General features: G+C 32.4%; 2 protein-coding genes across 4 annotated transcripts; one reads left to right on the forward strand and one right to left on the reverse strand.

The window, feature by feature from the left end:
- Positions 1 to 604: 604 nt before the first annotated feature.
- LOC105793962 (uncharacterized) lies at positions 605 to 15,589 on the forward strand. 3 transcript variants are annotated; one of them, XM_012622881.2, is made up of 16 exons: positions 609 to 844; positions 1,337 to 1,592; positions 2,083 to 2,311; positions 2,708 to 2,787; positions 3,287 to 3,325; positions 4,514 to 4,532; positions 6,734 to 6,787; positions 8,318 to 8,445; positions 8,533 to 8,601; positions 9,468 to 9,553; positions 10,598 to 10,707; positions 12,394 to 12,444; positions 13,818 to 13,876; positions 14,849 to 14,893; positions 14,996 to 15,070; positions 15,287 to 15,589. In XM_012622881.2, the coding sequence occupies exons 2-16, from the start codon at positions 1,434 to 1,436 to the stop codon at positions 15,404 to 15,406; spliced, it is 1,323 nt and encodes a 440-aa protein (XP_012478335.1). In that variant the 5' UTR covers positions 609 to 844; positions 1,337 to 1,433; the 3' UTR covers positions 15,407 to 15,589. The 3 variants fall into 3 exon arrangements, with proteins under 3 accessions (XP_052484195.1, XP_012478335.1, XP_012478336.1); XM_012622882.2 differs by having other exon boundaries at positions 610 to 844; positions 2,086 to 2,311; XM_052628235.1 differs by lacking the exons at positions 14,849 to 14,893; positions 14,996 to 15,070; positions 15,287 to 15,589 and adding an exon at positions 14,462 to 14,604 and having other exon boundaries at positions 605 to 844.
- Positions 15,590 to 16,358: 769 nt separating this feature from the next.
- On the reverse strand, positions 16,359 to 23,453 carry LOC105793961 (lysine--tRNA ligase, cytoplasmic). Its single transcript, XM_012622880.2, has 17 exons — positions 23,214 to 23,453; positions 23,005 to 23,083; positions 22,051 to 22,119; positions 21,770 to 21,935; positions 21,575 to 21,668; positions 20,718 to 20,803; positions 20,109 to 20,218; positions 19,970 to 20,032; positions 19,481 to 19,606; positions 19,108 to 19,390; positions 18,923 to 19,019; positions 18,668 to 18,824; positions 17,656 to 17,799; positions 17,485 to 17,553; positions 17,251 to 17,394; positions 16,909 to 16,960; positions 16,359 to 16,646 (listed from the first exon to the last, which is right to left on the reverse strand). The coding sequence occupies exons 1-17, from the start codon at positions 23,297 to 23,299 to the stop codon at positions 16,633 to 16,635; spliced, it is 1,839 nt and encodes a 612-aa protein (XP_012478334.1). The 5' UTR covers positions 23,300 to 23,453; the 3' UTR covers positions 16,359 to 16,632.
- Between the last annotated feature and the right edge of the window lie 3,272 nt (positions 23,454 to 26,725).

Below are 26,725 nucleotides of genomic sequence, written 5' to 3' on the forward strand. Positions count from 1 at the left end.
CTTTTAATTTTTTTTCTTTATTTTTCAGTCTCTTATGCTTCTCCCTGTTTTCTCCCTTTCCCATTTTTAAGCATAGTTTTTCTATGTTTATCATTTGTTAAACATGGTTTTAACAAATTATAGTCCACAAATAGAAAACATAGAAAAACTAAAAACAAAAGGAGAAAAAGAAGAGAATGAAAATAAAAAAAAAAAAGGAAAGTTAAAAGAACATAAAAGAAAAAAATTTAAATTGCTCAAAATAAAAAATATAGGGACCAATTGTAGAATTTAACCTAAAATTTTCGTTTGAAATAATGATTTAACGTGCCACATCAACTTTCCGTTACACTATTAACGATAATTAACGGCTCAATAACTAAAATGTTACAATACGATAACATAAGTGACTAAAACGTAATATTTTAAACCTAAATGATTAAAATGTAACATGAGGTAAATAAAAATGACTATTTTGATAGTTTATCTTTTAAAAAAAAACACGAGAAGGGACCATAGTAGAAAATGCAAGCATTAAACGCTTTTTGTATGACAAGCTTTTGATTCAAAAAATGATAAATAATGTAAAATTTCACTTATTTTTTATTAGATAAAGAAAAATAATCCAAAACCCTTACATAAATAAAGGGGTTTCTCAAAAGATAAAATCCGTAAAAAGTATCACTATACGGCGGATGTACGTAGTTGAACAAATTTAATTTGTTGTATAGGGTATAGCAAAATTCAAGGGAGCCCTAAAACAGGGTGCTTCAAAGAAAAAGAATCCATATGTTTGGGGCTTTGGCGGGCAATTGTCTCCACTCTCCACTCTCCACTCTTCACTCTCATCCAATCCAGTTTCCAGGTGCACAGAAACCAAACTTCATTCTAAATTCCCCCCCTTTTATGCTCCTACTTCTAAAGACTATTTACTCTCTCTCTCTCTTTTTTTTTAAAGAAAAATTAATTTCCCACTATATTATTTCTTATTTATGTGTTTTTGCTGTCTCATTTATTAGGGTTGTATTTTTCAAATGGAATGTGAAAATTTTCCAAAGGAAAAAGCTTAAAAAGAATGTTCTATTTTTGGTTAAGAGCATCTATGTTTTAGTTAAACCCTTGGATGGTGATTGCGGCTGCAAATATTGTCTTAGTTAAGAGCTTCTATGTTTGAATTATTATTTTCTCTGATGCCATTGACGGAGGTTCAATGTAATGTTTTTTTATTTTATTATTTTAATGAAAGATTGAAAAAAAATATTTTGGAAAGAATTTATTTCATTGCAGGCTGAAAATTCTTTTCCTTTTTTGTTTTTCATTCCAGTTATTTCGTTTAATCATGCCATTTCCATTGCAGGAGAATTGATTTCAATCGGCTTTCTGGTTAAATTCATCTTTGAAGGCTCTTGTATGCATATATCATAATAAGAGAAAAGGAATGTTGCTATGAATTAATGGCGTGTTTTCATTCTATGAATCTTCGCACTCCTTGCTTATGGACGAGTCTACCTTGCATTCGGAGACACTTCTCAAGGAATCTGAAGGATGGAAATAAATTATTGAGTTTTAACAGATTATATGTGATCCGCCCTTCACCATTTCAAACCCTGAAGGTACTGCTCAAGAATGTTTGTAGGGCAAGAAGAATAAGAACCTTAGAAGAGTTTTTTTTCTCTTGTTTATTGGCTGCATATTCTTGATTAGAAAACAGTGTCAGTTGTTTGAATTTTAGTTAGGACAGTATTCTCATTTATGCATATAGCCCATTATTGTATCCTCAGTGACCCTTTAGTAGATTTTGGTTCCAGACCAATCAATACATTCTTGTACGAATGCTGTTGTTACTATAATTACAACGTTTGAACTTAGCTTTTGGAACTGAAATATACCATTTATGTGGGAAAATGAGTATACATAGATTGCCTGCAAACATAAAAATAGTATAGTTAAATAGCATGCATCATGTTGGTGGTTGATGGATTGCAAATGGGTTTTTTTGCTTTTGCAGTCTTTTTATTTTTATTGTGGGAGATAGTATGCATATCCTACAGGGAGATTATGTAACTTTTTCTTGATGTTTTTCATGCACTTTTTCTTTGACAGCAGTACTGTAGCTTATCTGGTAACTTAAGTTCTACTGTACCTGGTGATCATCCAATTCCCCATGGGAATGCAGTGATTTCTTCGAAAAAGGAACAAATATTTCACCAAGAGGCAGCTCTAGGGAGAGCCAACCTTCAAGAAACTGTGGTGAATGCTAAATCCTCAAATGGTAGAGTAATGCTTATTGATGGCACATCAGTCATTTATAGGGCCTACTACAAACTTCTAGGTAATTCATGCCGATCATGTTTTCTGATTTTCTGTAAAGGTTTTTGTTTTCATCATATTAGAAGTACTGTTCCTTTTGTTATCTTCTTTTCTGCTGCTAGTCTTAGGTGTTTCCTTGTTGCTGCCTGGTTTTCGTTTTTGGTGTCAATGGGTAAATTATTTCTTAAATTAAACATGAACAAAACAAAAGGCTTAGATATATAATTCGTTTTCTAAAAGTGTAGTCGTCATAATAACTACCGTCCAAGTTCCGACATAATTATTCTTCTTTGTGCCTATAACTGGGTAGAAGTTACTTTTACAAATAACTTTTCTCCCTATCATGTGTCTCTTATGTTACACTGATTTTACTTTTTACTTTATTTCCCCCCATGTTTTCATGTAATGTTGGGAGTAGCAAAACTGCACCATGGGTACCTATCACATGCTGATGGCAACGGTGACTGGGTTTTAACTATATTTACAGCTTTATCACTTGTAAGTTATACATGCGTCATTAAGGGAAGTACTTTGTTTTACTTTCTATTGTATTTATGCTGAAGGCATTCATTTGATGTAGTTTCATTGTTGCCTGCTATCTGTTTTACTTATTCATTGGTAATACAGAATATACAATGGAATTATGGGATTTGCTGATATATGCATTATTTTCATGATGGAAGTACTTGATTCTTTGTTAAACTATCAGAGGTGGCATGATTCTTATCAGTTGTTCCAGAAGATCTGGATGTCACTTTTTACAGGCTCTGTTTCATGGAAAATACTTTTCCATGGGAAAATGTATTTCATAGAAGGCATTTTCCTTAACAGATTATTTTGCTCTCCTTTTTAGGCAACTCTGTTTAAAATATTTTATATTGTTTGAAAAATAACAAAAATCTTGAAATTTTATATACTTGTTCAGAATCTTTTTAAGATTTTAATTTTCAATTTTTTTGTATTGGTTAAGGCATTTCTAATTATTGTTATCTTGCAGATAATTGATGTTCTGGAATTTGTTCCTTCACATGTAGCGGTATGTATGCTTTTTATTTTTCCGTTTAATTGTCTTGTTTTTTCTTAACAACATTTTTAGAGATGTTTGTCTGTTTACTTCTCCACTGTCCCAGATTGGCTTGAAGGCATTACATTTTGTATTAGAATTTGGAAGTTCTGTAAACAAATGGAGTCTGACGTTATTGATGGAAAGGCATAAAGACATTTTTATTAATAGGAGGCATTTCTATATTAAATTTTCTCTCGCTAATAAAAAAAAGAAAAGATCCATAAAACTGATAAAAAATATTTTCAAATATTGTCTGTTTGGGCTATATTTATAACCAGTAGCAAACTATCTCACTAAATGTAGGGGCCACTGAATTTTTATAGAAGAAAGCACTTTTAATCTCCAACTGATGTTGTTTGATCTTAAAGTTGAAATCTGTCTACATTGCCTTCAAGGGAGTAGCAAACTGAAAAGTTTATGATTTATCAATCATTAATAACATACTAATTTGGTTTGTCTCACTGGCTGTAAACTTGATTATTATTCTAATAAAGCATGTTTTTTTTTGTATGTTAGTATCCTGTCAAAAGTTAATTTTAAGTACTTGCTGATCTACCATGTTAGTATACCTATAGCATTTGATTAGGTAGAAATACAGATATTTTGGTCTGATATTCATACATAGGATTAACTAGTTTGATGAGTTAATTGAGTTACAGTTTTTTACCTTATACTGCCGTTAAGATTGCCTTTAGAGCTTGTATAACATAACAATGTGTAGTTTTCTTTTCTCTTGAAAAGGAAAAGGCTAAATGGAAAACTTATATGAATTTCTTCACATGAAGCTTCTTAATTTTAAGTACAAATGTGTTAAACTTATTACCATCCATATGGCAACAGAAAAACAAGGAACTTAAAGTAATGAACTTTATGATTTTTTTTCCCACTAAATTAACACAAATATATGGAGTATATGTTGACTATTCAGTTATTTTTTCTCTTGGAAAGTTGTTAATTGCATAACCTGCATGGTCTTTTAAGCTGTATCACTAGAATTTTCTTTCTTATGGCTTTGTGCTGGGCTGTCCATAGGTATTCCTTGCTGTGATTTTATAGCTTGTCATTGCAGTTGTTTTGCATTTTCATTTTACTGTTTATATAGCTGTATAATTTTCCAAATACAGTGTTTCTTATGCATTTCCCCCCTTTCTCATGCAGGTGGTGTTTGACCATGATGGTTAGTTTTAAAAATTCAGTATTATTGTTTCCTTATATTACTTAATTTATAAATCACTGTATGTGTGGCTCTCATTCCAACAGATAATTTTACCTTTTGTCCTTATAAGCGTGGTTTATTACTATTTAAATAGATCTTTGAGCTTTTGGAAATGGATTTTAAATGGAACTGATTTTAACTAGTTTTGCTCTTGTTGCCCTGGTGAACATTTTCCATACTTAATCTACTTTTGTTTCATATACATTTCTGTTGATGGTAGGAGTGATCATGTTAAGTCTTGGGGAGAAACCTGAACTGGACTAATCAAATTGGCCTGAATTAAACATATTTCTTGAAAACCTAACTAAAAGAGTGAAAATTGGTTCAGTACTTACCACTATTTCTTGAAATTTCCAAAATTATGATAAAACAGTACACTTTCTTGTTCTATTTCATAAATTATATAAAAAAAACATGTGTGACAATTTTGTGCTGTGGGTTTCATTAGGTTGATCATGTTTTAATAATACTACCTAAATCTAACTGAAGGCTAGAAAAAAAAAATCAAATACATTTGATCTGACCTATCTAACTTATATATTTTGTTTCTGTTTCTCCTGGTCCTTTTCTTTCCTTCTTTCAGGAACCCAAATTTAAACAATCTAAAGCATAGGTTCCATTGAGCTAGTGGGCTTTTATGCGAACATCCTGATATGCACTCATGCCTGCTGTTAACCTTACTTGCTCTCTTCTTTTGTGCTATCACATGCTTGTTTAGTTTTTCAAATTCTGTTCAATTCCCTTTATTTAGTCTTTAAGGCATCAGTTGATGCTGACTACCAAAGAAGGGCTAGCTTTATATCAAAATCCGTTTAAACATATAGAGTATCAATTATACTTTCTTCATTACCATTTATTTCTCCAAGGAACATTTATTCCTCTAATGTTGCCTGTGCAAATCAATATTTCCTACTGGGATTCTGAAATTTGTAATTTTTCTTAGCTTAACAGAAATATGTTTTCTAGTGCAGTGCCACTTTTGAAAGATTTTAACAAGTCATTTTTCTTTTTGTTGTGCAATAGGTTTGTGCTTTTTTTTATCCAGTACTTCTGAAGTACTCAGATAAACGTTGGATCCCTAATCAAAATTTAACTTCAAAGCAGTCCTAATTTTAAATAATATTAAGTATGGCATTACAAATTAGAAACATGTTGTTGGATGCTAATTTTTTTGAGTTATATTTTTCTTTATATGTATCTATTTTGCTTTCATATACACATCTACATAGGTATGAAGCTTGTTCTCATAAGCGTATTTGTATGAATTCTGTTGTTCAACTATACTATTGGGAAATACCAAGTTTATCCTCAACTTTCAGATTGTTGGCTACTCGGGGATGAGATCTGTTTAGAAACTCTGACTAATCTTTGATGCTCTTGAGAAAATTTTTTGGTTTCAAATGTCTTAGTGATTGTTGGGATAGTTCATATAGAAGTTCTCATCCTAATGTTAGTGCTAGGTGTTATGTAAGTATAGTACCAGTTTGAAATGTTCCCCGTCTCTCTCGCACTCTCTCTCACCTTTTAGCATGTTGATATCAAGGGATTTGGAAGTCATTCGCCCACACTTCGGTTGAAAGCCCCCATTAGTTCTTCACTACCTTTGACTATTGAGCATAGACAATACATTTTTTTGAGCTCGTTTTTGTGCCTATAAGCACTATTATATGCTAAAAAAAACTTTGTATACTTATGTCATTTGTAGTGTAAAAGTCTTTTAGCTTAAATTTATGTATGAAGATCTGAAACTCTTTCCAATCTTAATATTGTTTCCTAGAAAATATATGCAGATTTTGAATTCAATTGGATGTATCATTTAATAAAAGAGGTAGAAATTTTGTGTAAGACGTTTCCTGTTTTTGCTCAAAATATTGCTTAAAAACTGATGAAATCTGAATCATTTTGTTCATTGAAGTTTTACGAACCACTTCAGCATCTCTAAGATGCCCAATACGATCAAAACGAAACCTTTTAATGTTATTTGAAGCTACTGTGGATTGCTATGCACCTGAATTGATTTTATTTTTGGGCGCTTTATGCTCTTTATGTGCTGGATATGATCTAGTATGGTGATCCCTTTTGTAGTCAGTGGCATGGAGTTCCATGGCTTCTGAAGCTCTTCCTTTAAGTAATTTTTAATAAAAAGGACCTCTTCTTTTCAGGAATTCCATTTGGTCATACATCTATTTCTTCAAAAGAAAATGTCATGGGAAAAGGTATGCTTTTTGATGCAATTTTTTTTCAATTGTGTGGTCAAATTGCTGACGTAGACTGATCTCATAGAAATCAATCGTGAAATTTGGGATAGTATGAGTCTGCGAAACTGGATAAGTTATGATGAAGCCTTGTGGGTGTAACACAAGCAAAGACACATTACATATGTGTATATATATATCATACTGAAGGCCTGATCTTCCATGTAAAAGTAAAGGCCAGATCTTTAAGTCCTTGGTTCTTTCAGATTGAGGGGGTTTTGCATGTCCTTAGTTGTTTAAAGTGAGAATTTTGAAGTCCAATATGCGTATTATACCCCATCCATCAACTAGAAACAAAAACTTAAATGAATGAAATATAATCATATAACCACTTCTGGTTGACTATGACTGCCTAATAATCGCACTTTTTTTCTTCTTTTCAAATATAAATACCAATAATACCACTCTAATGATTTCCTCACTCTCTTGATATCTTGTAAATTAAAAGTCCTGTCAGTTTACTTTTACTATCATTTCTGCTTCTGCTTCACAAGCAGATTTCACATGGGAAAGCTTATTTCCAATTTGTTTGACAATCTTTGACAGGTTTCTTGCTTCTATCCCTATTTCTCCATCAAAGAACTAGTAGTCCGTTTAACTGTGGTTATTTAGAAAGCAACATGTTACGGGCAATACTATGTCGGCTTTAACTTCTATCTTTAGGAGGTTTCTCACATTGGAATTTAGGTTTAGTTGAACTTGCTATGACTGACATAGAGAAAGACTTTAAGAAATAAGAATTTCTTGAATGAGATGAATAGACAGAGCAATTCTTGCTTAGTATAAATTCTCATTTACTGAGATTTAAACACTAAAAGAATGCATATATTTAAGAAATGTGTTTGCTAATTAACAAATTTCCGAGAAAGTGAGGAAAAAGCAGTGGCCATTTTAACCAACTGCTTGACTGTTATAATATGTAATTGATGGATTGGGGTCATTGTGAAGTTTAGACATAACCATAGTTATCTTGATTGTGTGCTATCACATTTTCTATAGTGCTGCATTAGTCCTTTTCCCAATCTCTGTTCGTATGATAAACAGGAAACCTCTGCTAACATGGACGATGTATGAGCTTCTGTAGAGAGGCGAAGCTAAACCATTAGGTCTGCCTTTCTAAGCTACTGTCTTCCTGGTCAATGACTTTTAGACCTAAAGTACTTCTGGGAGAGCCTTTTCTAATTGTATCACTTGCTTTATACATGGACTTATTTCTTATAAGAAGCATTAACTGATATAAAATATTGTCATATTCTGATCTAGGTTTCAACGCTTTATCTTTATTGTATCTTTTTAAGAGGCCTACGATGTGGTCCTTTTTCCTATTTGCATCGGTGCATTTGACTCTTGTTAAACTTTCTTTTGACTTTAGGTATTAATTGTAGTATTTGCAAGTAAAGAAACATGCATTGTGTTATATCACTTTTTGACTGGAAATATACATATTTTCATCTGAATAAATGTCTGAAAACATATTATCAATTTTTGAAGGTTTAAATTTTCGTCATACTCTGTTTCCTTCATACAAGAGCAACCGCCCTCCTACACCGGATACCATAGTGCAGGGACTTCAATATTTGAAGGCATCCATCAAAGCTATGTCCATTAAGGTGATAGAGGTATAACTGATTAGACTCCAGAGATGCTTATGAATTTGTTGATCCTTTTGGTGTGTAGCAAGTAATTAAGAATTTAGTCTATGGCAGGTACCTGGTGTAGAAGCTGATGATGTGATTGGGACACTGGCTGCAAGGAGTGTTGATGAAGGGTTTAAGGTAATTTTCTTAAGACTTATTTGGGAAAACATGAGCATGCCCTTTGATATGGACTTTTAGTTTTGTTTGGAGTAAAAGAGGTTTCACCCGTTCAAAGGTACTTCCTTTCGCATGTGACAATCAGTTGTTCAATTTATTTTGTGATATCACATTTATTAATAACAATTATAAGAAAAAAGGGTGTAAAATTTCAAAATTGGCAATCGTTTTATTGAACATGCTTCTCTTACACGAATTAAGGAAAGACATATATTTACCTGATGCTGGAGCTATATTAAGAGTTTACTTTTTCAAAAGTTTGAAGTGGTCTGAAGTTTCTCTTGTTGACTCTCTGGTTACTTGGTAGCTACTGTTACTCCACTGATGACTTATGGTGGAGGTATGTTGATTGAAATAACTGGAGATGTTTTTGGCCAGTTTCAGTTTTTATGGTATTAAAATCTGTTTCTGTAAAAAAAAAAAAATTAGAATCACATTAATGATTTAAATTTTCAAAAAGTTAAGCATTTCAAAATAATTCTTGACGTTATATAATCAGTTAATGACAATTAAGCGATACCTTCTTAAAATGGCTGAATGATTAATGATATCAATGGAAATATTTCCTTTCTTTTAATCCTTGTCCATCTATATGTGAGTAAAGAGGTAGAGCATGTATATCACAATGGAATAGGAAGAAAGTAGTTGTCTTATAAATATCAGGGCTGAAGTCAACAGGCTTTGATTTTTGTAAATAAGTTTTGCTCATAGGGTTTGACTAAGTATTATGCAACCAAGAAACCAATTTTAGTATCATATAAATACTCAGTTTTTTAGTACTTTGCCTTTCTGATTAGGTGCTTTGGATTTAACTTTTTTCCTGACAGGTTCGAGTTGTCTCCCCAGACAAGGATTTCTTTCAGATCCTATGTCCTTCATTACGCCTACTACGAATTGCACCACGTGGCTATGAGTTAGTATACATTCTTTGATACATTATCTTTCTTAACCTGAATTGAGAAAGGGTAATGAAGACCTTGTTTTTCATATAGTGGGCAGCTATGAGTTAGTATACATTCTTTGATACATTATCTTTCTTAACCTGAATTGAGAAAGGGTAATGAAGACCTTGTTTTTCATATAGTGGGCAGCTTGCTTATTTCCATATATATATGTATAAATATGTATAAATATACGTCTCTCTTTGTGTATGTATGCTTCTTTTGTACAAATTTGTGCTGTACATATGTTTGGGTATCCTAAAGGACTTTTGGTCTAGTATATGGGTTCTAAATATTTCTACAGGAGACTTTCTAATTTGGCTATCATTTTTGATGTGTGCGTACCCCTGCTAATGTAACTCTCAATGCTATATCTGAATTCATGGATATTGATAGATTAGGCTTATCCCTTGTCATTTGACTATTTTCCTCCTAAATATAGTGGAAGCTGCCAATTTGGGACAGTTAAAATATAAGTTTTACAATGTTATATCCGAAGAATCCTCTTGTTAGTTTTTTTCATTTTCATTGTAAGTTATGATGATGTTATTAGTAATAAACTAGTAATTAAAAGTTTGACTATTTTTACTAGTTTAGGTTCATTAATTATATGCTGAAAGTAGTTTAGGAAATTTGGTACCCATATCAAGATATTTAATTTTAGGCCAGAGCTATTTGGGGTTATAAAAGTAAAACTAGATGTGCACCACTATCTTATTTTCCCAGCAAATCTTGTTTTACCTGCAGATTATTCATTATAGAGTAGATTCCTTGACATCACACACTGGCTGTTTCTGTCAGTTGTTTAGATTATAATTTGATGGTTACTAGTAATTATATTGAAAAGTTGAACTGATAAAATTTACTAATATGTTGAAAATTCGGAACTTTAAGATATTAGTTATGGTGGTTTCTTCTGCCAAAGATAACGAAGTTTGTTTTACTTTTCAGTTTTAGATTTTCTGCCTTGGTTCTTAAGTATCTGAGATTTCATTTTTATTGCTTTGCTTTCCCAGGATGGTTTCATTTGGAATGGAGGATTTCTCAAAAAGATATGGAGATCTGAAACCTTCTCAGTTTGTTGATGTAGTCTCTCTTGTGGGTGATAGATGTGATAATATCCCAGGTTGTCATAATATTAGTTTCAAATATGCTCAGTAAAATAAGAAAGAAAATATTCACCAGTTTTTGTCCAGCAATTTTTATTATTCCCTTAAGTTACTTCATGGCATGGAGAAGCACCAACAAATTGATTTGAGCAATATTTTTATACTTGAACCTGGTTCCTTTTATCTAGCCATTTGTAGAAGTTATACATTTTCTATTTATACATCATATAGAAGTTCAAAGTTATTTGTGATATAAAGCATTTCCTGTTTAAGTTTCTTGTCAAGTTTGCATTCACCATCTCTTGGATGAGCTATGTTTCATGTAAATGATTCATCTGGTTTTTGGGTGTGGAAATGTGAATACATGATAGAGGTGGAGAGGATGGAAAGGAGGATTGTCAAAGACCTAGGGCTAAGTGATGAAGAAGTAGGATTTGGATGTGAGGAATGGGATCTGGGAAGTATGGAGTAGGGAATACTGAATAGGATGTTATAATTATGAAATAACTAGTTAGAAGTGAGAACTAGGCTCTGGAATCAGAGCTTGAAACACGAGAGAGATGAGGTATATGAGAAGTCTTTTCCTTCCAAAATGATGTTTGGTTTTATTAACCATGAGGTATCAGCTAGCTGTATATACTAAAAAAAACTGTATTTAGGGTGATGGCTGGTGTGTAATTATGTAACTAGTGGAAGAGATGATGTCATGTGTGGAATGACCTATGGAACCTGCCAAGTTTCTTTTATTTATTTGTTTATTTATTTGTCACTTCAGGAACCTAAAATTAATTTAGGAATGACCATGCCACTTGTTGTGGGGTTAAACCTGTTATATTATTAATCATACCAGGAGGAGGTATTTGCTGGAGACCCTGTGAAATAAAGGTAAATTGGAAAATGTAATTGACAAGAAATAAGCGTATTCACATCTCCTATATGACAGGTTAGGACATTACCTGATTATTTTAGAAATACGGTACAGTGGAAATGGGACTAAGGACGTTTGGGTCAAGGACATTGTATACACTTGAATCCTTCTTCATGATTGCTCAATAGAGAAAATAGTTGGTGCATGTTCATTGGTGTTGAGACTCTGGATTGGGCTTTTCTCTTTATTTGGAAGTGGATGTCCTATTCATTTTGGTTCAGCAGGGTCCTATATGATGGTCATGCCTGGAGTGAAAGCATAGCTTGTTAGTATTAGATTTTGCAGGAAGTATAAAATGGAGAAATGAAGTTCTTATATTTTTTCACTGCTTTGGCCGTGTACATATATAAAAGTTGGTTTCCAGAAAGACACAAACTATAGCATAAGTCTGACATATCTGATTATAGTGGAAATTTTACGTGAATTAAAAGATTAGTTGCTGCATTTAATAGAGACTACGTTTTACCTTTTCTTGTGTTCGTATTTATGAGGCTTGAACGTTTTGTTTCTGAAATTTTGGATGCAACATGCATAGCTGCTGCGATAGAATGCAACTATGTTGTTTAGATAGAGTTTGGGTGAGTTGGAGTGGCTTACATTTTACCTGATGTTTTTTCTACACTACTTGAGCTTGAAAATTGAGTTCTTTCCAAGGTTAACATAAGCATGCTTATCTATTCATTACCTTGAATCTCACTACAGAATTTTCCATCCTAATTTACTTTTCAATCAGATTGCGCCTCAGATTATTGATGTCAATGCATTTTAAGTGCAGGAGTTGATGGAATTGGGAATGTCCATGCTGTTCAACTTATCACTAAGTTTGGTATGTTATTTTGTTAAGAACTGAAATTCTGCAGTTATTTTTCTATTAGATGAAACTATTCACCCCTTTTCATGTTAGTAATGAGTATGCTAGTCGTCCTGGAATAATAATGAACAAATTAATAGTTTTATTTCACCCTGGATATAAGCAAGGAAGTTGGCGTTGTTTCACTGGATTTGAGCAATGTTTTAAATTGTCATTTCTGGAGGTTCTGTTGGGTATATGATGCCTCTGGGTGACCTTTATTTGATAAATGTTTATCCTCTGCTAGCTTTATGTTTCTATATCCTTTTGATGGGTTTAGCAAAATGGCTGTCATATGCAAAACCAATTGAATGCCTCATTCTATTTGTATTTATACTCTTTAAGAATATGAGAATCATTTGTATCTTCTCTCTTTTGTGAGTTACATTCCTATCTTCAAAGATGCAATATCACCATGATTTGTGGCAAGCCTTGAGCCACTACTAGACCAAGACATAGCTATCAGTGGCAACTGATAATCCCTTGCCAGAATAATTTAATCTTCTTTTACCTGGTTCCATTGAAAATATAGGAGGAAAAAAAGTACAGTTGCCTGAGTAGCAAGTGAAAACTTCATAAATGCTCTTCATGTCTTGTCACCTAAATGGAGTGAAGTACACTTGTGAATATAATCTTTTAGTATTAGAAAAAAATGTACTCATCATATATCTGGCTGAGCATACACATGGAAAATATATATGCCCTATCAAATTAGATATTTATCAATTTGTGTATGAATAAAAGATATTGGTATGGAATAGGTTATGGAATAATCTATTATGGTAGCTATTAGTATATGTTTTCCTTTTATGAGTAATCATTTGTCAAATTACAGCATACTTGAGTCAATTGTTGATTCCAGCACGTGCTTGGATTGTAGAGATTTAGAGAAGCTTCTATGTCAATGCTAATAGATTTATGCTTCTTCCCCTTGGAAAAGTTAAGAAATATCGTTAATACTGGTTTTAATACTGTTATTGAAGTTTCCAACTTGTGCATATACTGATTGTAGCATGTTTGTGGATATTGGAACCCATATGACTATCATATCAATCTGTCCAATTAATCATCCTTGAAATACTGGTTTCAACTTAATGTGATATGGACCATTTCATGCTCCAAAGATTGTAGATATGTTTTTTTCAAAACTGTCTTGTGGACTTCATTATGCTCTAATTTTCTAACATTTTATTTTAAGTACATTAAATTAGCTGGGGTTGTGCTTTTATATTTGCTTTAAAGCTACCGGTTTTCATGCATTGTGTATTCTCTTCTATTCTATGCCACTGTTAACTTTTTTCCTAATCTGTTTTTGTTTTGTTGTATTTGTTTATGATCTTTGTATGTAGGCACATTGGAGAATTTACTGAAGTGTGTTGATGAAGTTGAAGTGGACCACATCAGGAAGGTAGAATAAGCTCAGGATGAAAATAAAATGAATATGTGCATGCTACTAAAAGATTGTTTTATGTACAATCTTTTGCGGTCAGATGCATTATATTTAAGTTGGGTCAATTGCATAAGCACAAGTTGTAGACTTGGTTGGGGTGTGATTTGAATATATATATTCAAGGACGTCCTGATTCCCAATAATTACATAAACTGGCCTATAAATGAGGTTTACTTGGACCAATTGTTGTTTCTGTTTATTCAATCATTCATTTTCAGGATTCATTCTAGTTTTGAACCTAAATCGGCTCTAGCATGTGAGAAATTTTGATCTTATGGGTTAAGTTCTAGCCACATATTAAGAGCAATTACTGCCCTAAAGCTGAAGCTGCTAGAAATGATTCTTAATTTAGGGTCATGTTTGATGGGTGAGTTAGTTTGTTGATATAAAACTTCTCCTTTTTGAAAGAACAGGTTCAAATAGTTTGTTTTAAACTTCTTGAAGATTTGTAAATATGAAAGCATTATGACCTAACATGGATATTCTGAACTACGTGCTTTTTTCCTTGAGGTTAATCAAAAGACTTTTCGTGAGTTTATATAGGGAGGGACTAATTATCCTGAATTCACAAACAACTCCATGGTCCAGACTGCATTATGGTGAATAGTAGTTATTCTTACCCGCAAAGGGAAATCTCCTTGTTGCCAAAGTAGAAACTCTAGATTCTCATTCTAGAATTTAACATAAGAAGACATTTCGTTCTACTTGAGGTGGATTATCATTTTGGGATTTGATGGAAGAAAATGAGGCGTGGTTTCCATTTATTGCTCTGTGAGAATCTTCTGCATGCTTGCTTTGATGTTTTAAAAGTTTTAATTTTAATGTGAAATAAGGTTCCTTAGCCTCCTCTCTCTTTTTTTTTATTTTTTTCTTTTATGTTATATATTATAAGTCAACTGACGAACTAAAGTTCTATGTAATGTTTTGCAGGCCTTGATAGCAAATGCTGATCAAGCCGTCTTAAGCAAAAACTTGGTGATCTTTTCATCCTGCTTGTGGACAATTAGCATTGATGTGATTACAAGTTTCTTTATCTTATGTATCTATCCTGACACTTGAAGTTTTATGTTATTGTAGGCAATGCTGAGATGTGATCTTCCATTCTATATGGTACCATTTTCCACCAGAGATCTCACATTTAATAAACCCGAGGTTTGTGGACTGATTTAGTTTCAAAAGATTTACACTATATATACGATTTGCTGAAGTTCACTCTTGGATTTGTGAAAAATTGGCTATGACTGGCATATGATGTTGTAGACACCTGAATGTTGCATGTTTGGGAACATTTGCATTGCATGATATATTCATATTATATCATAAAATGGAGAAACATTAAAAACTGTAAATTATGATGGTTGAAAACAGGACAATGGGGAGAAATTCACGAGCCTTTTGAATGCCATAAGTGCATATGCAGAAGGATTCTCAGCTGATCCAATTATCAGAAGAGCGTTCTATTTGTGGAAGAAGCTCGAACCACCTTGATTTTTGAGATTCAAGTTATCAAGGGAAAGAGGGCCAAGAAAATGGCACTTTTTCTTTTGTTTGGTTGAGTGTATAGAACTGCAAAAACAGGAAGAATTAAAGTGAGCTTAGAATTTAATTCAACTATTAATGTAATTATTCATAAGATATTAATTTAATAAATTTAGAATTTTAATTTCTATATTTTTACAGTTTTTTTCCTTTTATCTTAGCTATAATCGTCTTTGTTAAAAAGAAAAGAAAAATGAACTCAGATATGGTAGAATCTGTGGTGTTTTGCAATGTGAGTATGGCTAAGGTTGAAGCGATTGGAGTTATGGTTCAATTGGATCAACTAGATGGTTTAACCACTTCAAAAAAAATAATTTAATAATTATTGAAAGTAAAAATATTAAAAGCTAAATAAATACATATTTAAAAATAAGGTAAATATAAGCCAAAATGTGAAAAAAATTTCCAAATTTGTTTTTGTTTAAAAAATAATAAAAACAAGCGTCTCATTTGGTTGCTTTGTTATTGGCGTGTTGTGTAATTTTAATAAGGTAAATTATGATATTTATCAACTTACATAAAAGTAAAGTATTTAACAGGTTGTGACTGGGCTATATTTTTTCCAATTAAATAAATTATTTGAGTTTGACTGTACACACCTCTACCTGATCCAATACCATTTTCACACTTTAATTTCTTTTATGTTTAAAAGATTATTAATAATTAAAATAAACTTTCATTTCGCAGATCTACAAAATATATTAACAGCATTTGTCTGCTACACGATTAAAGATCTCCTCCCACATCGGCATTTGTTGACTCGTAGCAATATGCCAAAAATTGGGAAAAACACTGTAAATTTGATATATTGTTTGCACGGTTGTAAACTAAATGCCAAGAAGACTCCTTTTTTACTATAGCAAGACCGAAGTTAATTTAGATGCTAAATGAAAACAGGCAATTGGAGACAACATTAAAAATGATCATATTAGTAAAGGAGAATCCATTTAAAATACCACACACAAACAAACAAAAGTCTATTATCTTTTCTCTGAGGGTTTGTAATATAATATGCAAAATATTTTTATACCAATTCCACATAAAGACTATACCATTGACTTCTATCATATACCATGAATACCTATTCCATAATAGGTAACTCTCGAAAAATTAACAAAAAAACTCGACAGCTCTTACGGTAAACACAGCACATCAAAGCCAAGTGTTGAACTCCCTTATGTTCCTGGAGCTGCTAAAACCATCAATCCATCAGTGTGACACACAACAAATTAAATACAACATGATAAACGAAAATTGGTCGGATAAATCGACATGATTTTCTAATCAACAACTGAACACAATAATAAACCATGTGCATTACCTGCTACAATACTATATGCCGTTCACAAAGCCAAATATGAAAACCAAACAACATTCCATATTTAAACAGGGACGGCAAAAAAGGATCAAATGATGTGGCAAACTAAGCAGAGTGATATCGAATTGATTACCTTTGGCTGATGGTTCATCCTGAGGTTTCATGGCTGGGAAGAGAAGAACCTCCTGTTTGAATAGCATGCAAGAGAGTATGAGTGACCATTAACAAGTCAATTACAGAATCTAATTAAGTATTTTGCCAAAGAAAATCTCATGGTGCAAGCATGGCAGAGTTGACATATATATTACTCGGACTCTGGTGTGGCTATCTGATACAGATAAGTATCTGACATGGAAATGTAAATTTTTCTATGTTTTAATGTATTTAAAGGGTTCTTGGAGGGTAATATTCTCAAATACTCAAAGAAAAAAAAAAAAACTTGAGAGCACACCCACAGAGATGAGAAAGAAAGAACCTTGATATTCTGTGAATCTGTTAATAACATAGCTAGCCGATCAATGCCCAGTCCCCAACCACCTGTTGGTGGCAATCCGTACTCAAGTGCAGTACAGAATGTTTCATCCAAAGCCATTGCTTCATCATCACCTGATTGCCGATCCTAATATTCCAACATCTCTATGAGAAAAAGTCCCTATATATCTTAATTAAAGTAACCACCATGCACAAGACTTGTGACACTGTTTGATACCTTCAGTTGTTCGGCGAATCGTTGACGTTGTACAACAGGATCATTCAACTCAGTGTATGCATTGCAGAGCTGAACAGTTGGAAAATAATATTTTTTTTAAAAAATAAACCTCATAGGCCAAAGTAAATTACAGAGAAACTAAACTAGATTTATGATGTCGAATAAACTTACTTCATGTTTGTTGATAAAAAGTTCAAAACGTTCAGTCAGTCCTGGTTTTGACCTATGCCACTTAGCCAAAGGACTCATTATTTCAGGATGGTTGATTATGAAAGTAGGATTCACACACGTCTCTTCTAGAAAATGTCCAACAAGCTGCAAACAAGGAAAATAAAAATGAAACTTCTATTAGAAGATGGGCATGTGTAGGCCCCACGTCTAAACTGTGTTCCCAGTGAAAGGTGATAATAGACATGTTCTATCCGGTTCTGATGGTTAAAAGCCCCAATAATATCACTGAAAATTCCCATTACAATACACACAAATAAGCCAAAAACGTGTTCACATTTACAAGAATCAAATTGGTCGTAGATACAATCACAATGTAAACAAATTACGGGAAGCAGGGACTGAGATTATCATTAAACAATGGGTTCTGCCAAGGCCTCTGCTGCACTCTTAAAGTTTACCATATTAAGTTACTATTTTTAAAGCCTTTGAATGCAGCAATTTAACTACTGCATTAAATAAAATATATTATTATAATAGTAACTCAATAAACTTAGATATTTACTTGGTATGGATTCTAGATTGCCTAAGCAGCTAGCCATCTCTCGACTGGAGTTAAAGTTGCAGTTCTTATGGTTATAAGTCTTTCAATTGTATAACTTGACCAGTAATATAATACAATTATAGAAAAGTCCAACCGATGATAGAATGTAGAACAGAAAATATCACATCAATCTGCACTCCATATGATCATCAAGTCAAGACAAATTCTGTTCTCTTACATGAACCTTTCATTTCAATTTATTGGAAAATAAACCAGTTGAAAGATTAGGTCACATCCTGCCCAGTAGTAAACTAGCAAAAGTTCAGCACTTGGACCCTCGAACTCCCTCAGTGAGGAACATTAGCTGCTGAGCACCCTCCATATTACATAAAGCTTAAGCTCAATGAGCACCAAGTACCTTGATTCAAATAAAAATTATTCAAAGAGAAAGAGCAAAGACAGGAGACATACTTTATCTAATAAACGTGCTGTTGTTTGAGGAGGAGGGCATTTGATCTCAAACTTTGCACATGCATCCACCAAATATTTGTTAGCTTCATCACTGGAAAAGTCCTTGGGTATGTTGAGGTTAGCCATCTTCTCCAACTCCTCGACCATGTCAAGCCTCCTGTGAAAATTAGTAACAAATTTATTAGCAACAGTGACTACAAAGGACATTTTCAGTTTTGTTCACAATTCTTATCATGGTAAAAGCGATCCATAAACCTGAAAGGCGGAGTGAAATCGATCTCTATTGGATCATTTTCAAGGCCATTTGAGTGATATTTAATCTTATAGCCACCTGTAAGTTCCTTGACCATTCCTGTTGTAGATAAATCAAGAAAACCCAACAAATTTAGAAATGAACAGAAAGGTATATTCCAATGACAGGTAATTTTAGTTGTGCTTACCACTCAACATTTTTTCAGTGAGATCCATCAGGTCATTATAGTCTGCAAAAGCCATATAGAACTCGCAAGTAGTGAATTCAGGATTGTGAGTCAAATCAATACCCTCATTTCTAAACTGTTTTCCAATTTCATAAACACGATTCAGTCCACCAACTACAAGCTCCTTAAGATATAACTCTGGTGCAATACGCATGTAGAGCTTCATGTTTAATTCATTGTGATGGGTTACAAATGGACGGGCAGCTGCACCTCCAGCAATCATGTTCATCATGGGAGTTTCAACCTAATGATGAAATATTCACATTAATGGAACATTAAAAAAGGAAGACTTATAAAGGAACTGATAATTTGATATAATGAATAGACGACTAACCTCCAAGAAATCAAGATTGTCAAGAAAACTCCTTACATAAGAAATGATCTTAGATCTGGTCTTGAATATTTGACGAACCTCCAGGTTTAACATCAAATCAAGATACCGTTGGCGATATCGAGTTTCCTAACATTTAAAAAATTCAAATATAAACCAAATGAATTCCAAGGATCAGGGACTGTCATAAAAGACAGATATAATGGCTTCCAGACTTGCATCATACAGTTTTTCAGTAATATTAGCCAACGGGATGCAATCAAAATAGAAAGGCAAGAGTAAAAATGTAATAACTAATATATCTGAAAAGATCAGTTCCTAATAAGCATCCCATTCTTCATTTAATAAAAATTATGAAAAATTCTTGATGTGAGTTTGAATTGCTGTTGCAGCTTAAAGCAAGCTACACTAAAATGCATTAGCATTTAACATAGTAGATGGCAGGAAACCAATTATCCAGTAAAGCTTCTATGATTAAATACGAAATATTACCTGATCCTTCAAAATATATGCTTCAGGGTTCCTGGTACTTCCTGGGACCCATAAATCAGTTTTCTGTGAAGATATGAAAAACATTGTCATTATCAGGATCTTAACAAACATCAGACAGTCACACTGAACACTGGTTTACCTTCACACTGGCATCAGGACCTGCTTTTTGCCTTGGCATCATATGGAGACAATGGGATAAAACAGTAAATGACTTAGGAAAGATGCTCAACTCCCCTCTCTTTGTTTTTCCTAGAAGAAGCAACGAACAAAATTAAAAAGTGAAAGACAGCTACAAGAAGAAAGCTTCTAGAAATTTGTTAATTTTAAACCCCCCAAAAAAGGATGATTGTCAATAGTCAGAGGAGATTCCACACCATCTTTTACAAAATGCTGTAAGAAATGTTAACTAATAAAGCTCACTATAATGAAATTTAAAATATGGATACATACTAAGAACTCATCCACCAAAGAAATGAAGACTACAAGAATAGAAAGAATGGCTAGAATATCATGAAGGACGGCCGAAATTAAAAAATTTTTGCTCCCAGTTTAAGAGAAATTTACTCTCTGCCTCCCATGCCAGCATAACTTTAAGAGAAGGCATTTAATACATATTTTAAAACTTTTATGGTTTAATTAATAATAAATTTTAATAAAAAGAACAACAAAAATAAGAGTTTTATGAGAAAATACCCAAAAAAATGAAAAACATTTGGGAACAGAAAGAGTGATGTATAATTTCCCCAACCTGGAAACCCAGTGACACCAACTATATCACCACGCTTCACACTGGAATGGAATTTTGCAAATTCTGCTTCATCCAAGCCTGACTTGCTGCAGTAACAGTAGAAAAAAAATTATATAAAAAGATAAGAGAATCGGAGCTGGGCAGTGGAAAGGAAAAGAGACAAAAGGCACATAATCAATCACTAATCTCAACTAGAACATATTCACAGGGGCCAAGGTAATGCCTCTGAAATATTTAGCTTGTATGTGTTTAAAATAATGATATTCAGTTACTCTATACATATGCATACAGATTTACAGTAGATTACAATATCTGAATTCTTAAAATTGAGACAGATATTGAATTACGAACTGGAAAATTTTTAGTGCATTTTCAGAGCAAATAAAACACTGTATCATAATAAGTTTTCAAACACTGCTAAAACTGGAGAGAGAGAGACACTGAAATATCAACCATAGCCTTTCCCAGTGGTTAATATAAGCCGTCCTTAACTTGAATGTGAACCATATATCTAATAAAAAAACAGACAACGTAACGTTAAAAATAAATAAATAAATAAAATATACACCACATGCTCAATTATTTAACTGGAAAATGCACCTATAAATGTAGTTTTTTTTTTGTTGTGATAACAATAAAATGCATAAAATGTTCACGACATGCTCAACAGTTTAGTTGGATGATGCACCTAAAATGTAGTTCTTTTCTAATGAATATAAAATCTCAGAAAATTTAACATTGAGTATAGAGTACATTGTTTTTGCCTCGAATTTCTCATAAACCTTCCAATAAGAGAAAACTTGGAAAAGAAAAAGGGGGAGGGCATCCAAATTTATGATAAAAATGGACATATATACCTTGCATCAGCCATAACTTGGACTTTGGCACCATCACCATGCAAGTCATAAAAGAAAAGCTTTGAACTTGATGATCTTTTGCTCATAATTCGACCTAGCATAAAAGAAACATGAGTCATTTCCAAAAGTAAATAAATGAATGTATCCAGGACACAATAATGATACGACTGGAGTAAGAGTGGCTCATATAAATACCAGCCAAAGATACTGAGATATCCTCAATATGCTCCCCATTGGCTAAGCTTCCATATTTATCTATATATTCAATAATAGATATCGACGCAAAGAACTTATGAGGATATGGATTTTTTCCTTCTGCTTTCTGGGCTGCAAGAAATTTCAGCCTATTCTCATGGAATTGCTGACAAGAGAAGGTTAATTAACATTAGGTCCAAGAAGTTCACCGCAATCTTTATGAAATTTTCTTTCATTCATTCATTGTGAAAAGTACTTTTACAGCAATCATTAAACTATACCGTGGGATCCATATCTTCATCATCAGCTCCAGCAGATTTCTGACTATGTGAGCTTGCCTTGGCTGCAGCCTGAATAAAAAAATACAATTAGGTCGCCAAAGAGGTCATAATGAAATAGTAAAATTCCAGCAATGATAAAATGACAAAATGAGGAAAATATTCTTGGTCTTCTTATTCAGTACTTAAAATTAACTAAAAGACCAACAATTATTGAGTCCTTTCTTCAGCTACCAACAATGATCAGTACAGCCATAGATGTTCGGCTTTGTGCCTAAAACCCCACATTGAACGCATTCTTATATTAGTATACATATCTAACATTTATGCACGAGTACAGTTAACAGCCTGTTACCACCAAAAGAGAGAATAAAAAGCTGAGACATGTTTACTTTTATACAAATCGATCAAGTAAATATTATTTTTCAAACATTCCTTGAAGAACCAGACAAGAATCTTCCAATATGTCACACATGCATCTAGCACTATCCTTGCATTCCTTCTGCTATGCTTTATAGACATAAAGGAATGAACTGATCAAAACAAAGGCTTCAACTTCATTACATTGTTACTTTTACTACAAGCATTGAATTGTTTATGTTTTAATTTCTAGAAAAAATGGATAAAACCAAAAAGAAACTACTAAAAGATATAACTTTTTAAGTTCTATTTTACAATTTATTTCTTGTTTTACGAAATCAAAATGTTAATCAAACAGCTACAAGAATAATATCACGCATTCAATAGAAATAATATACTATGTTAGTTTTCTTGAGAAATTATAATCTGGATATCATTATTTAGCCAAATTTGAACGTATATTATTGTTTAAGGTAGCAAATAGTTAAAAGCAAGATGGATCTAATACATAATCATTCCAAAAAAATAAAATAAAAAACAAAGCTCGCAAATTTTAATTCTAAACGAAAATAAGCAAGTAAATATCACATTAAGTACCTGTTTGGCTGCTTTTTCCTCCTCCTTACGGCGACGCTCCTCTTCCCGCTGCTTATTTTTAAGTTCCTTCTTACGAGCACTGGCAACACATTTTACATAAATAAATAATCAGATTGATAATAAAAAAATCCAACTGTTTCTCTTTCAGCTTGCTTCTCAAGAATCAAACGAGTAGCAAGAAAGGGAGAGAGAGAGGAAAGGAGATATACTTTTTGCTCTGAGTTTCTGCGGGGGAAGCCGAACCCACTGCTAAATCGGAAACTCCCTTGGCCGTTTCTTCGACGGAGCCTTCCATTTTGAGATAGCGAGATAGAGAGAATGTGGCTTCCGAACAAAGCCAAAGGCAAAGGTTAAGAAGGAAACAGTGAGACGGATTAACTATTGAGCTTATTAGGGTTTTAAAACGAACAAAAACCCTGGGTCAGATTTTCAACTAGAATCGATTAATCTTTATTTTATTTACTGGAAAATGAATTCGTTTCCATTTTTTTTATTTCTTAGTGTAAAATATATAATTAACATTTAATCACAGGTCATCGAATTATACAATAATTTCATTCTCACCACTAACATTATCATTTGTTTCTGTGTCACCCTCTGTTAAATCACAAACGGAAATGTTGAAGTGGTCCATTTTTAATTGGTATATTTACACTTTTTATTCTCAATACTTAAGCATTCTATCAATTTAATCCTAACTCTAAATAATCCAACAAATTTAACCTACAAAGAAAAATAAATCAAGCATTCCTATTAATAGTCGAAAATCATAAAAATATATAGGGTAAACTATACAAATAGTCACCTAATCATTAATTTTTTAATTTAGCCACTCGACTTTTTGAAATCAAATATTTTAATCACTCTCCCATTAGTTGCCATTAGATGAGTGATGGAAAGTTGAGGTGGGTCTTTTTATTGATCTAATAACAAATTTAGCCCTAAATATTTACAAAATTTAACATTTTATTCCAATTCTAAAAACTCAATAAAATTAGCCCTCAACATTTACAAAATTTGTCACTTTAGTTCTAATTCTAAAAGTTAAAAATGATATTTAAAAAATCATTTTTGGATAAAAATATAGAAATGATTTAAAAATCTAAAAGCATACATAAATTATAAATAAAAACAATATATATATATTAAAAATAAAAAATACAAAAAAAATATATAACAAATGATTCAAAAAGAAATGAACATAGAATAGATTGACGAGTACTAGAGAAAGATGAAGTTGGACATACCCATAGACATGAAATCGACAAGGTTATCTTACTTGGTTCAGTTCAACTCGTACCTTCAATCTTTGGGCTAGATTTTCCACTTTGGTCGTTTGATTAACGTATTTTGACTGTCCAAGTTCGGAAGTTATTGATAACATGTCCAAATCGAAAAAAAAAAACAAGGCGAAAAAATATTTTCAATGTTTTTCATTTCATGAAAGATTTCACATTGCATTGTTTTCTCTACTTGAAAATTAAGTCTATGTATATTTTTAAAATAAGAAAAAAATTGAGAATAATTATTTTATAATAGTTTAAAAATTATTAATTCTTTAAGAGGAATTTAATTAAATAATATGATATTAATTTAAAATATGACACTTAGTTGATTCAAGCCAACTTTATTTTTTACCATATTCACGAAGATGACATTAGTTTAAAATGAGCATAATTCAAATGGTGTTAAATACTCTTCTTATTCAATGGGTTCTAGAGGTATAAGGAATATTATAACTAAATTGACAAATTTTGTAACGGTTGAGGGTTAAATTTATTGAATTTTAGAATTCAAACTAAAACAACAAATTTTGTAAACATTTGGGGCTAAATTTGTTGATTTTTTTAGATTTAAGATCAAATTGATAGAATGTGTAAAACATTGGAGGCTAAATTTGTTATTAGACCAATAAAAAGGTTTATGTCACTTTCTATAGCTTATCTAATAGCAACTAATGGGAGAGTGACTAAAATATTTTATTCGAAAAGTTAAGTGACTAAATCAAAAATATTAATAGTTGGGTGACTAAAATAGAACTAAAGGTATAGTTGGATGACTATTTTTGTAGTTTACCCAAATATATATCAAAATGAAATGCGAAAAATTTATATGTACTCCATTGATATATTTTAATTCCTTAAATCCTAAAACATATTAGGTAGCTAAACAAAAAAGTAAATTATATCAATGGAGTACATACGATAGGTAACTGGTCTAACTCTTTTAGTCATTTCATACGACTCGATATACCTGGGACTTAGCTTCATTTTGTGGCCAAAGTGCAAAATTTTCTTCCATGGAAAGACCTTAGGAAATACTTTCTCGCCTATGACATATTCAATTTCCTTCCACTTCAAATCAACATATGACTTTTCCTATCTGAGGTTGATTTTAATCCATCTTTATCAAATTCACTTTATCTTTTGTTTTTTGCATCAATTCCAGCCCAACCATCTTCCTCTCATTCAATTCTGACCAACATAAAGGTGTTCTACATCGTCGGCTATACGAGGCTTAATATAGGGCTATTCGAATGCTTGATTGGAAATTATTATTATAAAAAAATTCTGCTAAAGGCAGATAACGTTCCCAACTAGCTTCAAACTCAATGATATAGGCTTGCAACATGTCTTCCAATATATGGATAATAAGCTCTAGTTGGCCATCTGATTAGGGATGGAAAACAATGTTGAAATTCAACCTCGAACCCAAAGACTCATGCAGTTGCTTCTAGAATCTCAAAGTGAAACGAGAATCTTAATCTAAGATAATAGACATAGGTTGTAATGGCCAAATTTAAGGTTATCGGAATAGTGGTTTCGTAACCACAAATCCGATTTAAAGAGAAAATTATTATTAATTTTTATGATTTATCGAGTGATTAGATATAAGTTTTAGAGTATTGATAAGAAATTTTATTGATTGTGCATGCCTAAATTGCCTATTAGGACTTAATTTCAAAAGTGGGTAAATATGAGTTTTAGATGATAAAGGATTTATTTGAAGTGCATAATCAAAGTAGAGGTCCTTAAATTGTAAATAGACCATAAAATTTCCATGGACAAAAATAAGCATGCATAGATAAAAATAACTAAAGTTTTAATGAAGGGTATTTTAGTAAATGAATAATAAAAAAAATAAAAAGGGAAAAAGATGGCAAAACCATCATATTCTCCATAGCTTGCTACATAATCAAGAAGAACGAAACTCGAGGTTAGATAAGGGAAAAAATAAAGTTGAAGGCTAAGTTGGTGAATTTGGCTATAATTGGTATCGAGGTAAGTTTACGGTAAATAAATGTAATATTTCAATAATTATTATTAATGCTGTTATTTTTCAGCAATTATGTATTTATTTTATGAAAATATCTAATGTTAACTCAAGTATGAGATGACAGAGAATCAGTGTTAAAAGGCCCCGTTGAAACATGATGAATGTATTGGATACAAATGTCATGACATTTGGGTAAAGAGATTCCATGTAATACCATGTCTGGGACATGGCATTGGCATCAATGAGATTATGAGAGGTCCCATGTAAGACCATGTCTAGGACATGGCATTGGCACCGAGACGAGAGGTCTCATGTAAGACCATGTCTGGGACATGGCATTGGCACCAAGATGAGAGGTCCCCCGTAAGACCATGTCTGGGACATGGCATGGGCACCGATATGAGAATTCCCATATAATACCATATTTGGGATATGACATTGGCAG

The sequence above is a fragment of the Gossypium raimondii genome, chromosome 3 (assembly GCF_025698545.1).
Source record: "Gossypium raimondii isolate GPD5lz chromosome 3, ASM2569854v1, whole genome shotgun sequence".
Classification (NCBI taxonomy): Eukaryota; Viridiplantae; Streptophyta; class Magnoliopsida; order Malvales; family Malvaceae; genus Gossypium; species Gossypium raimondii.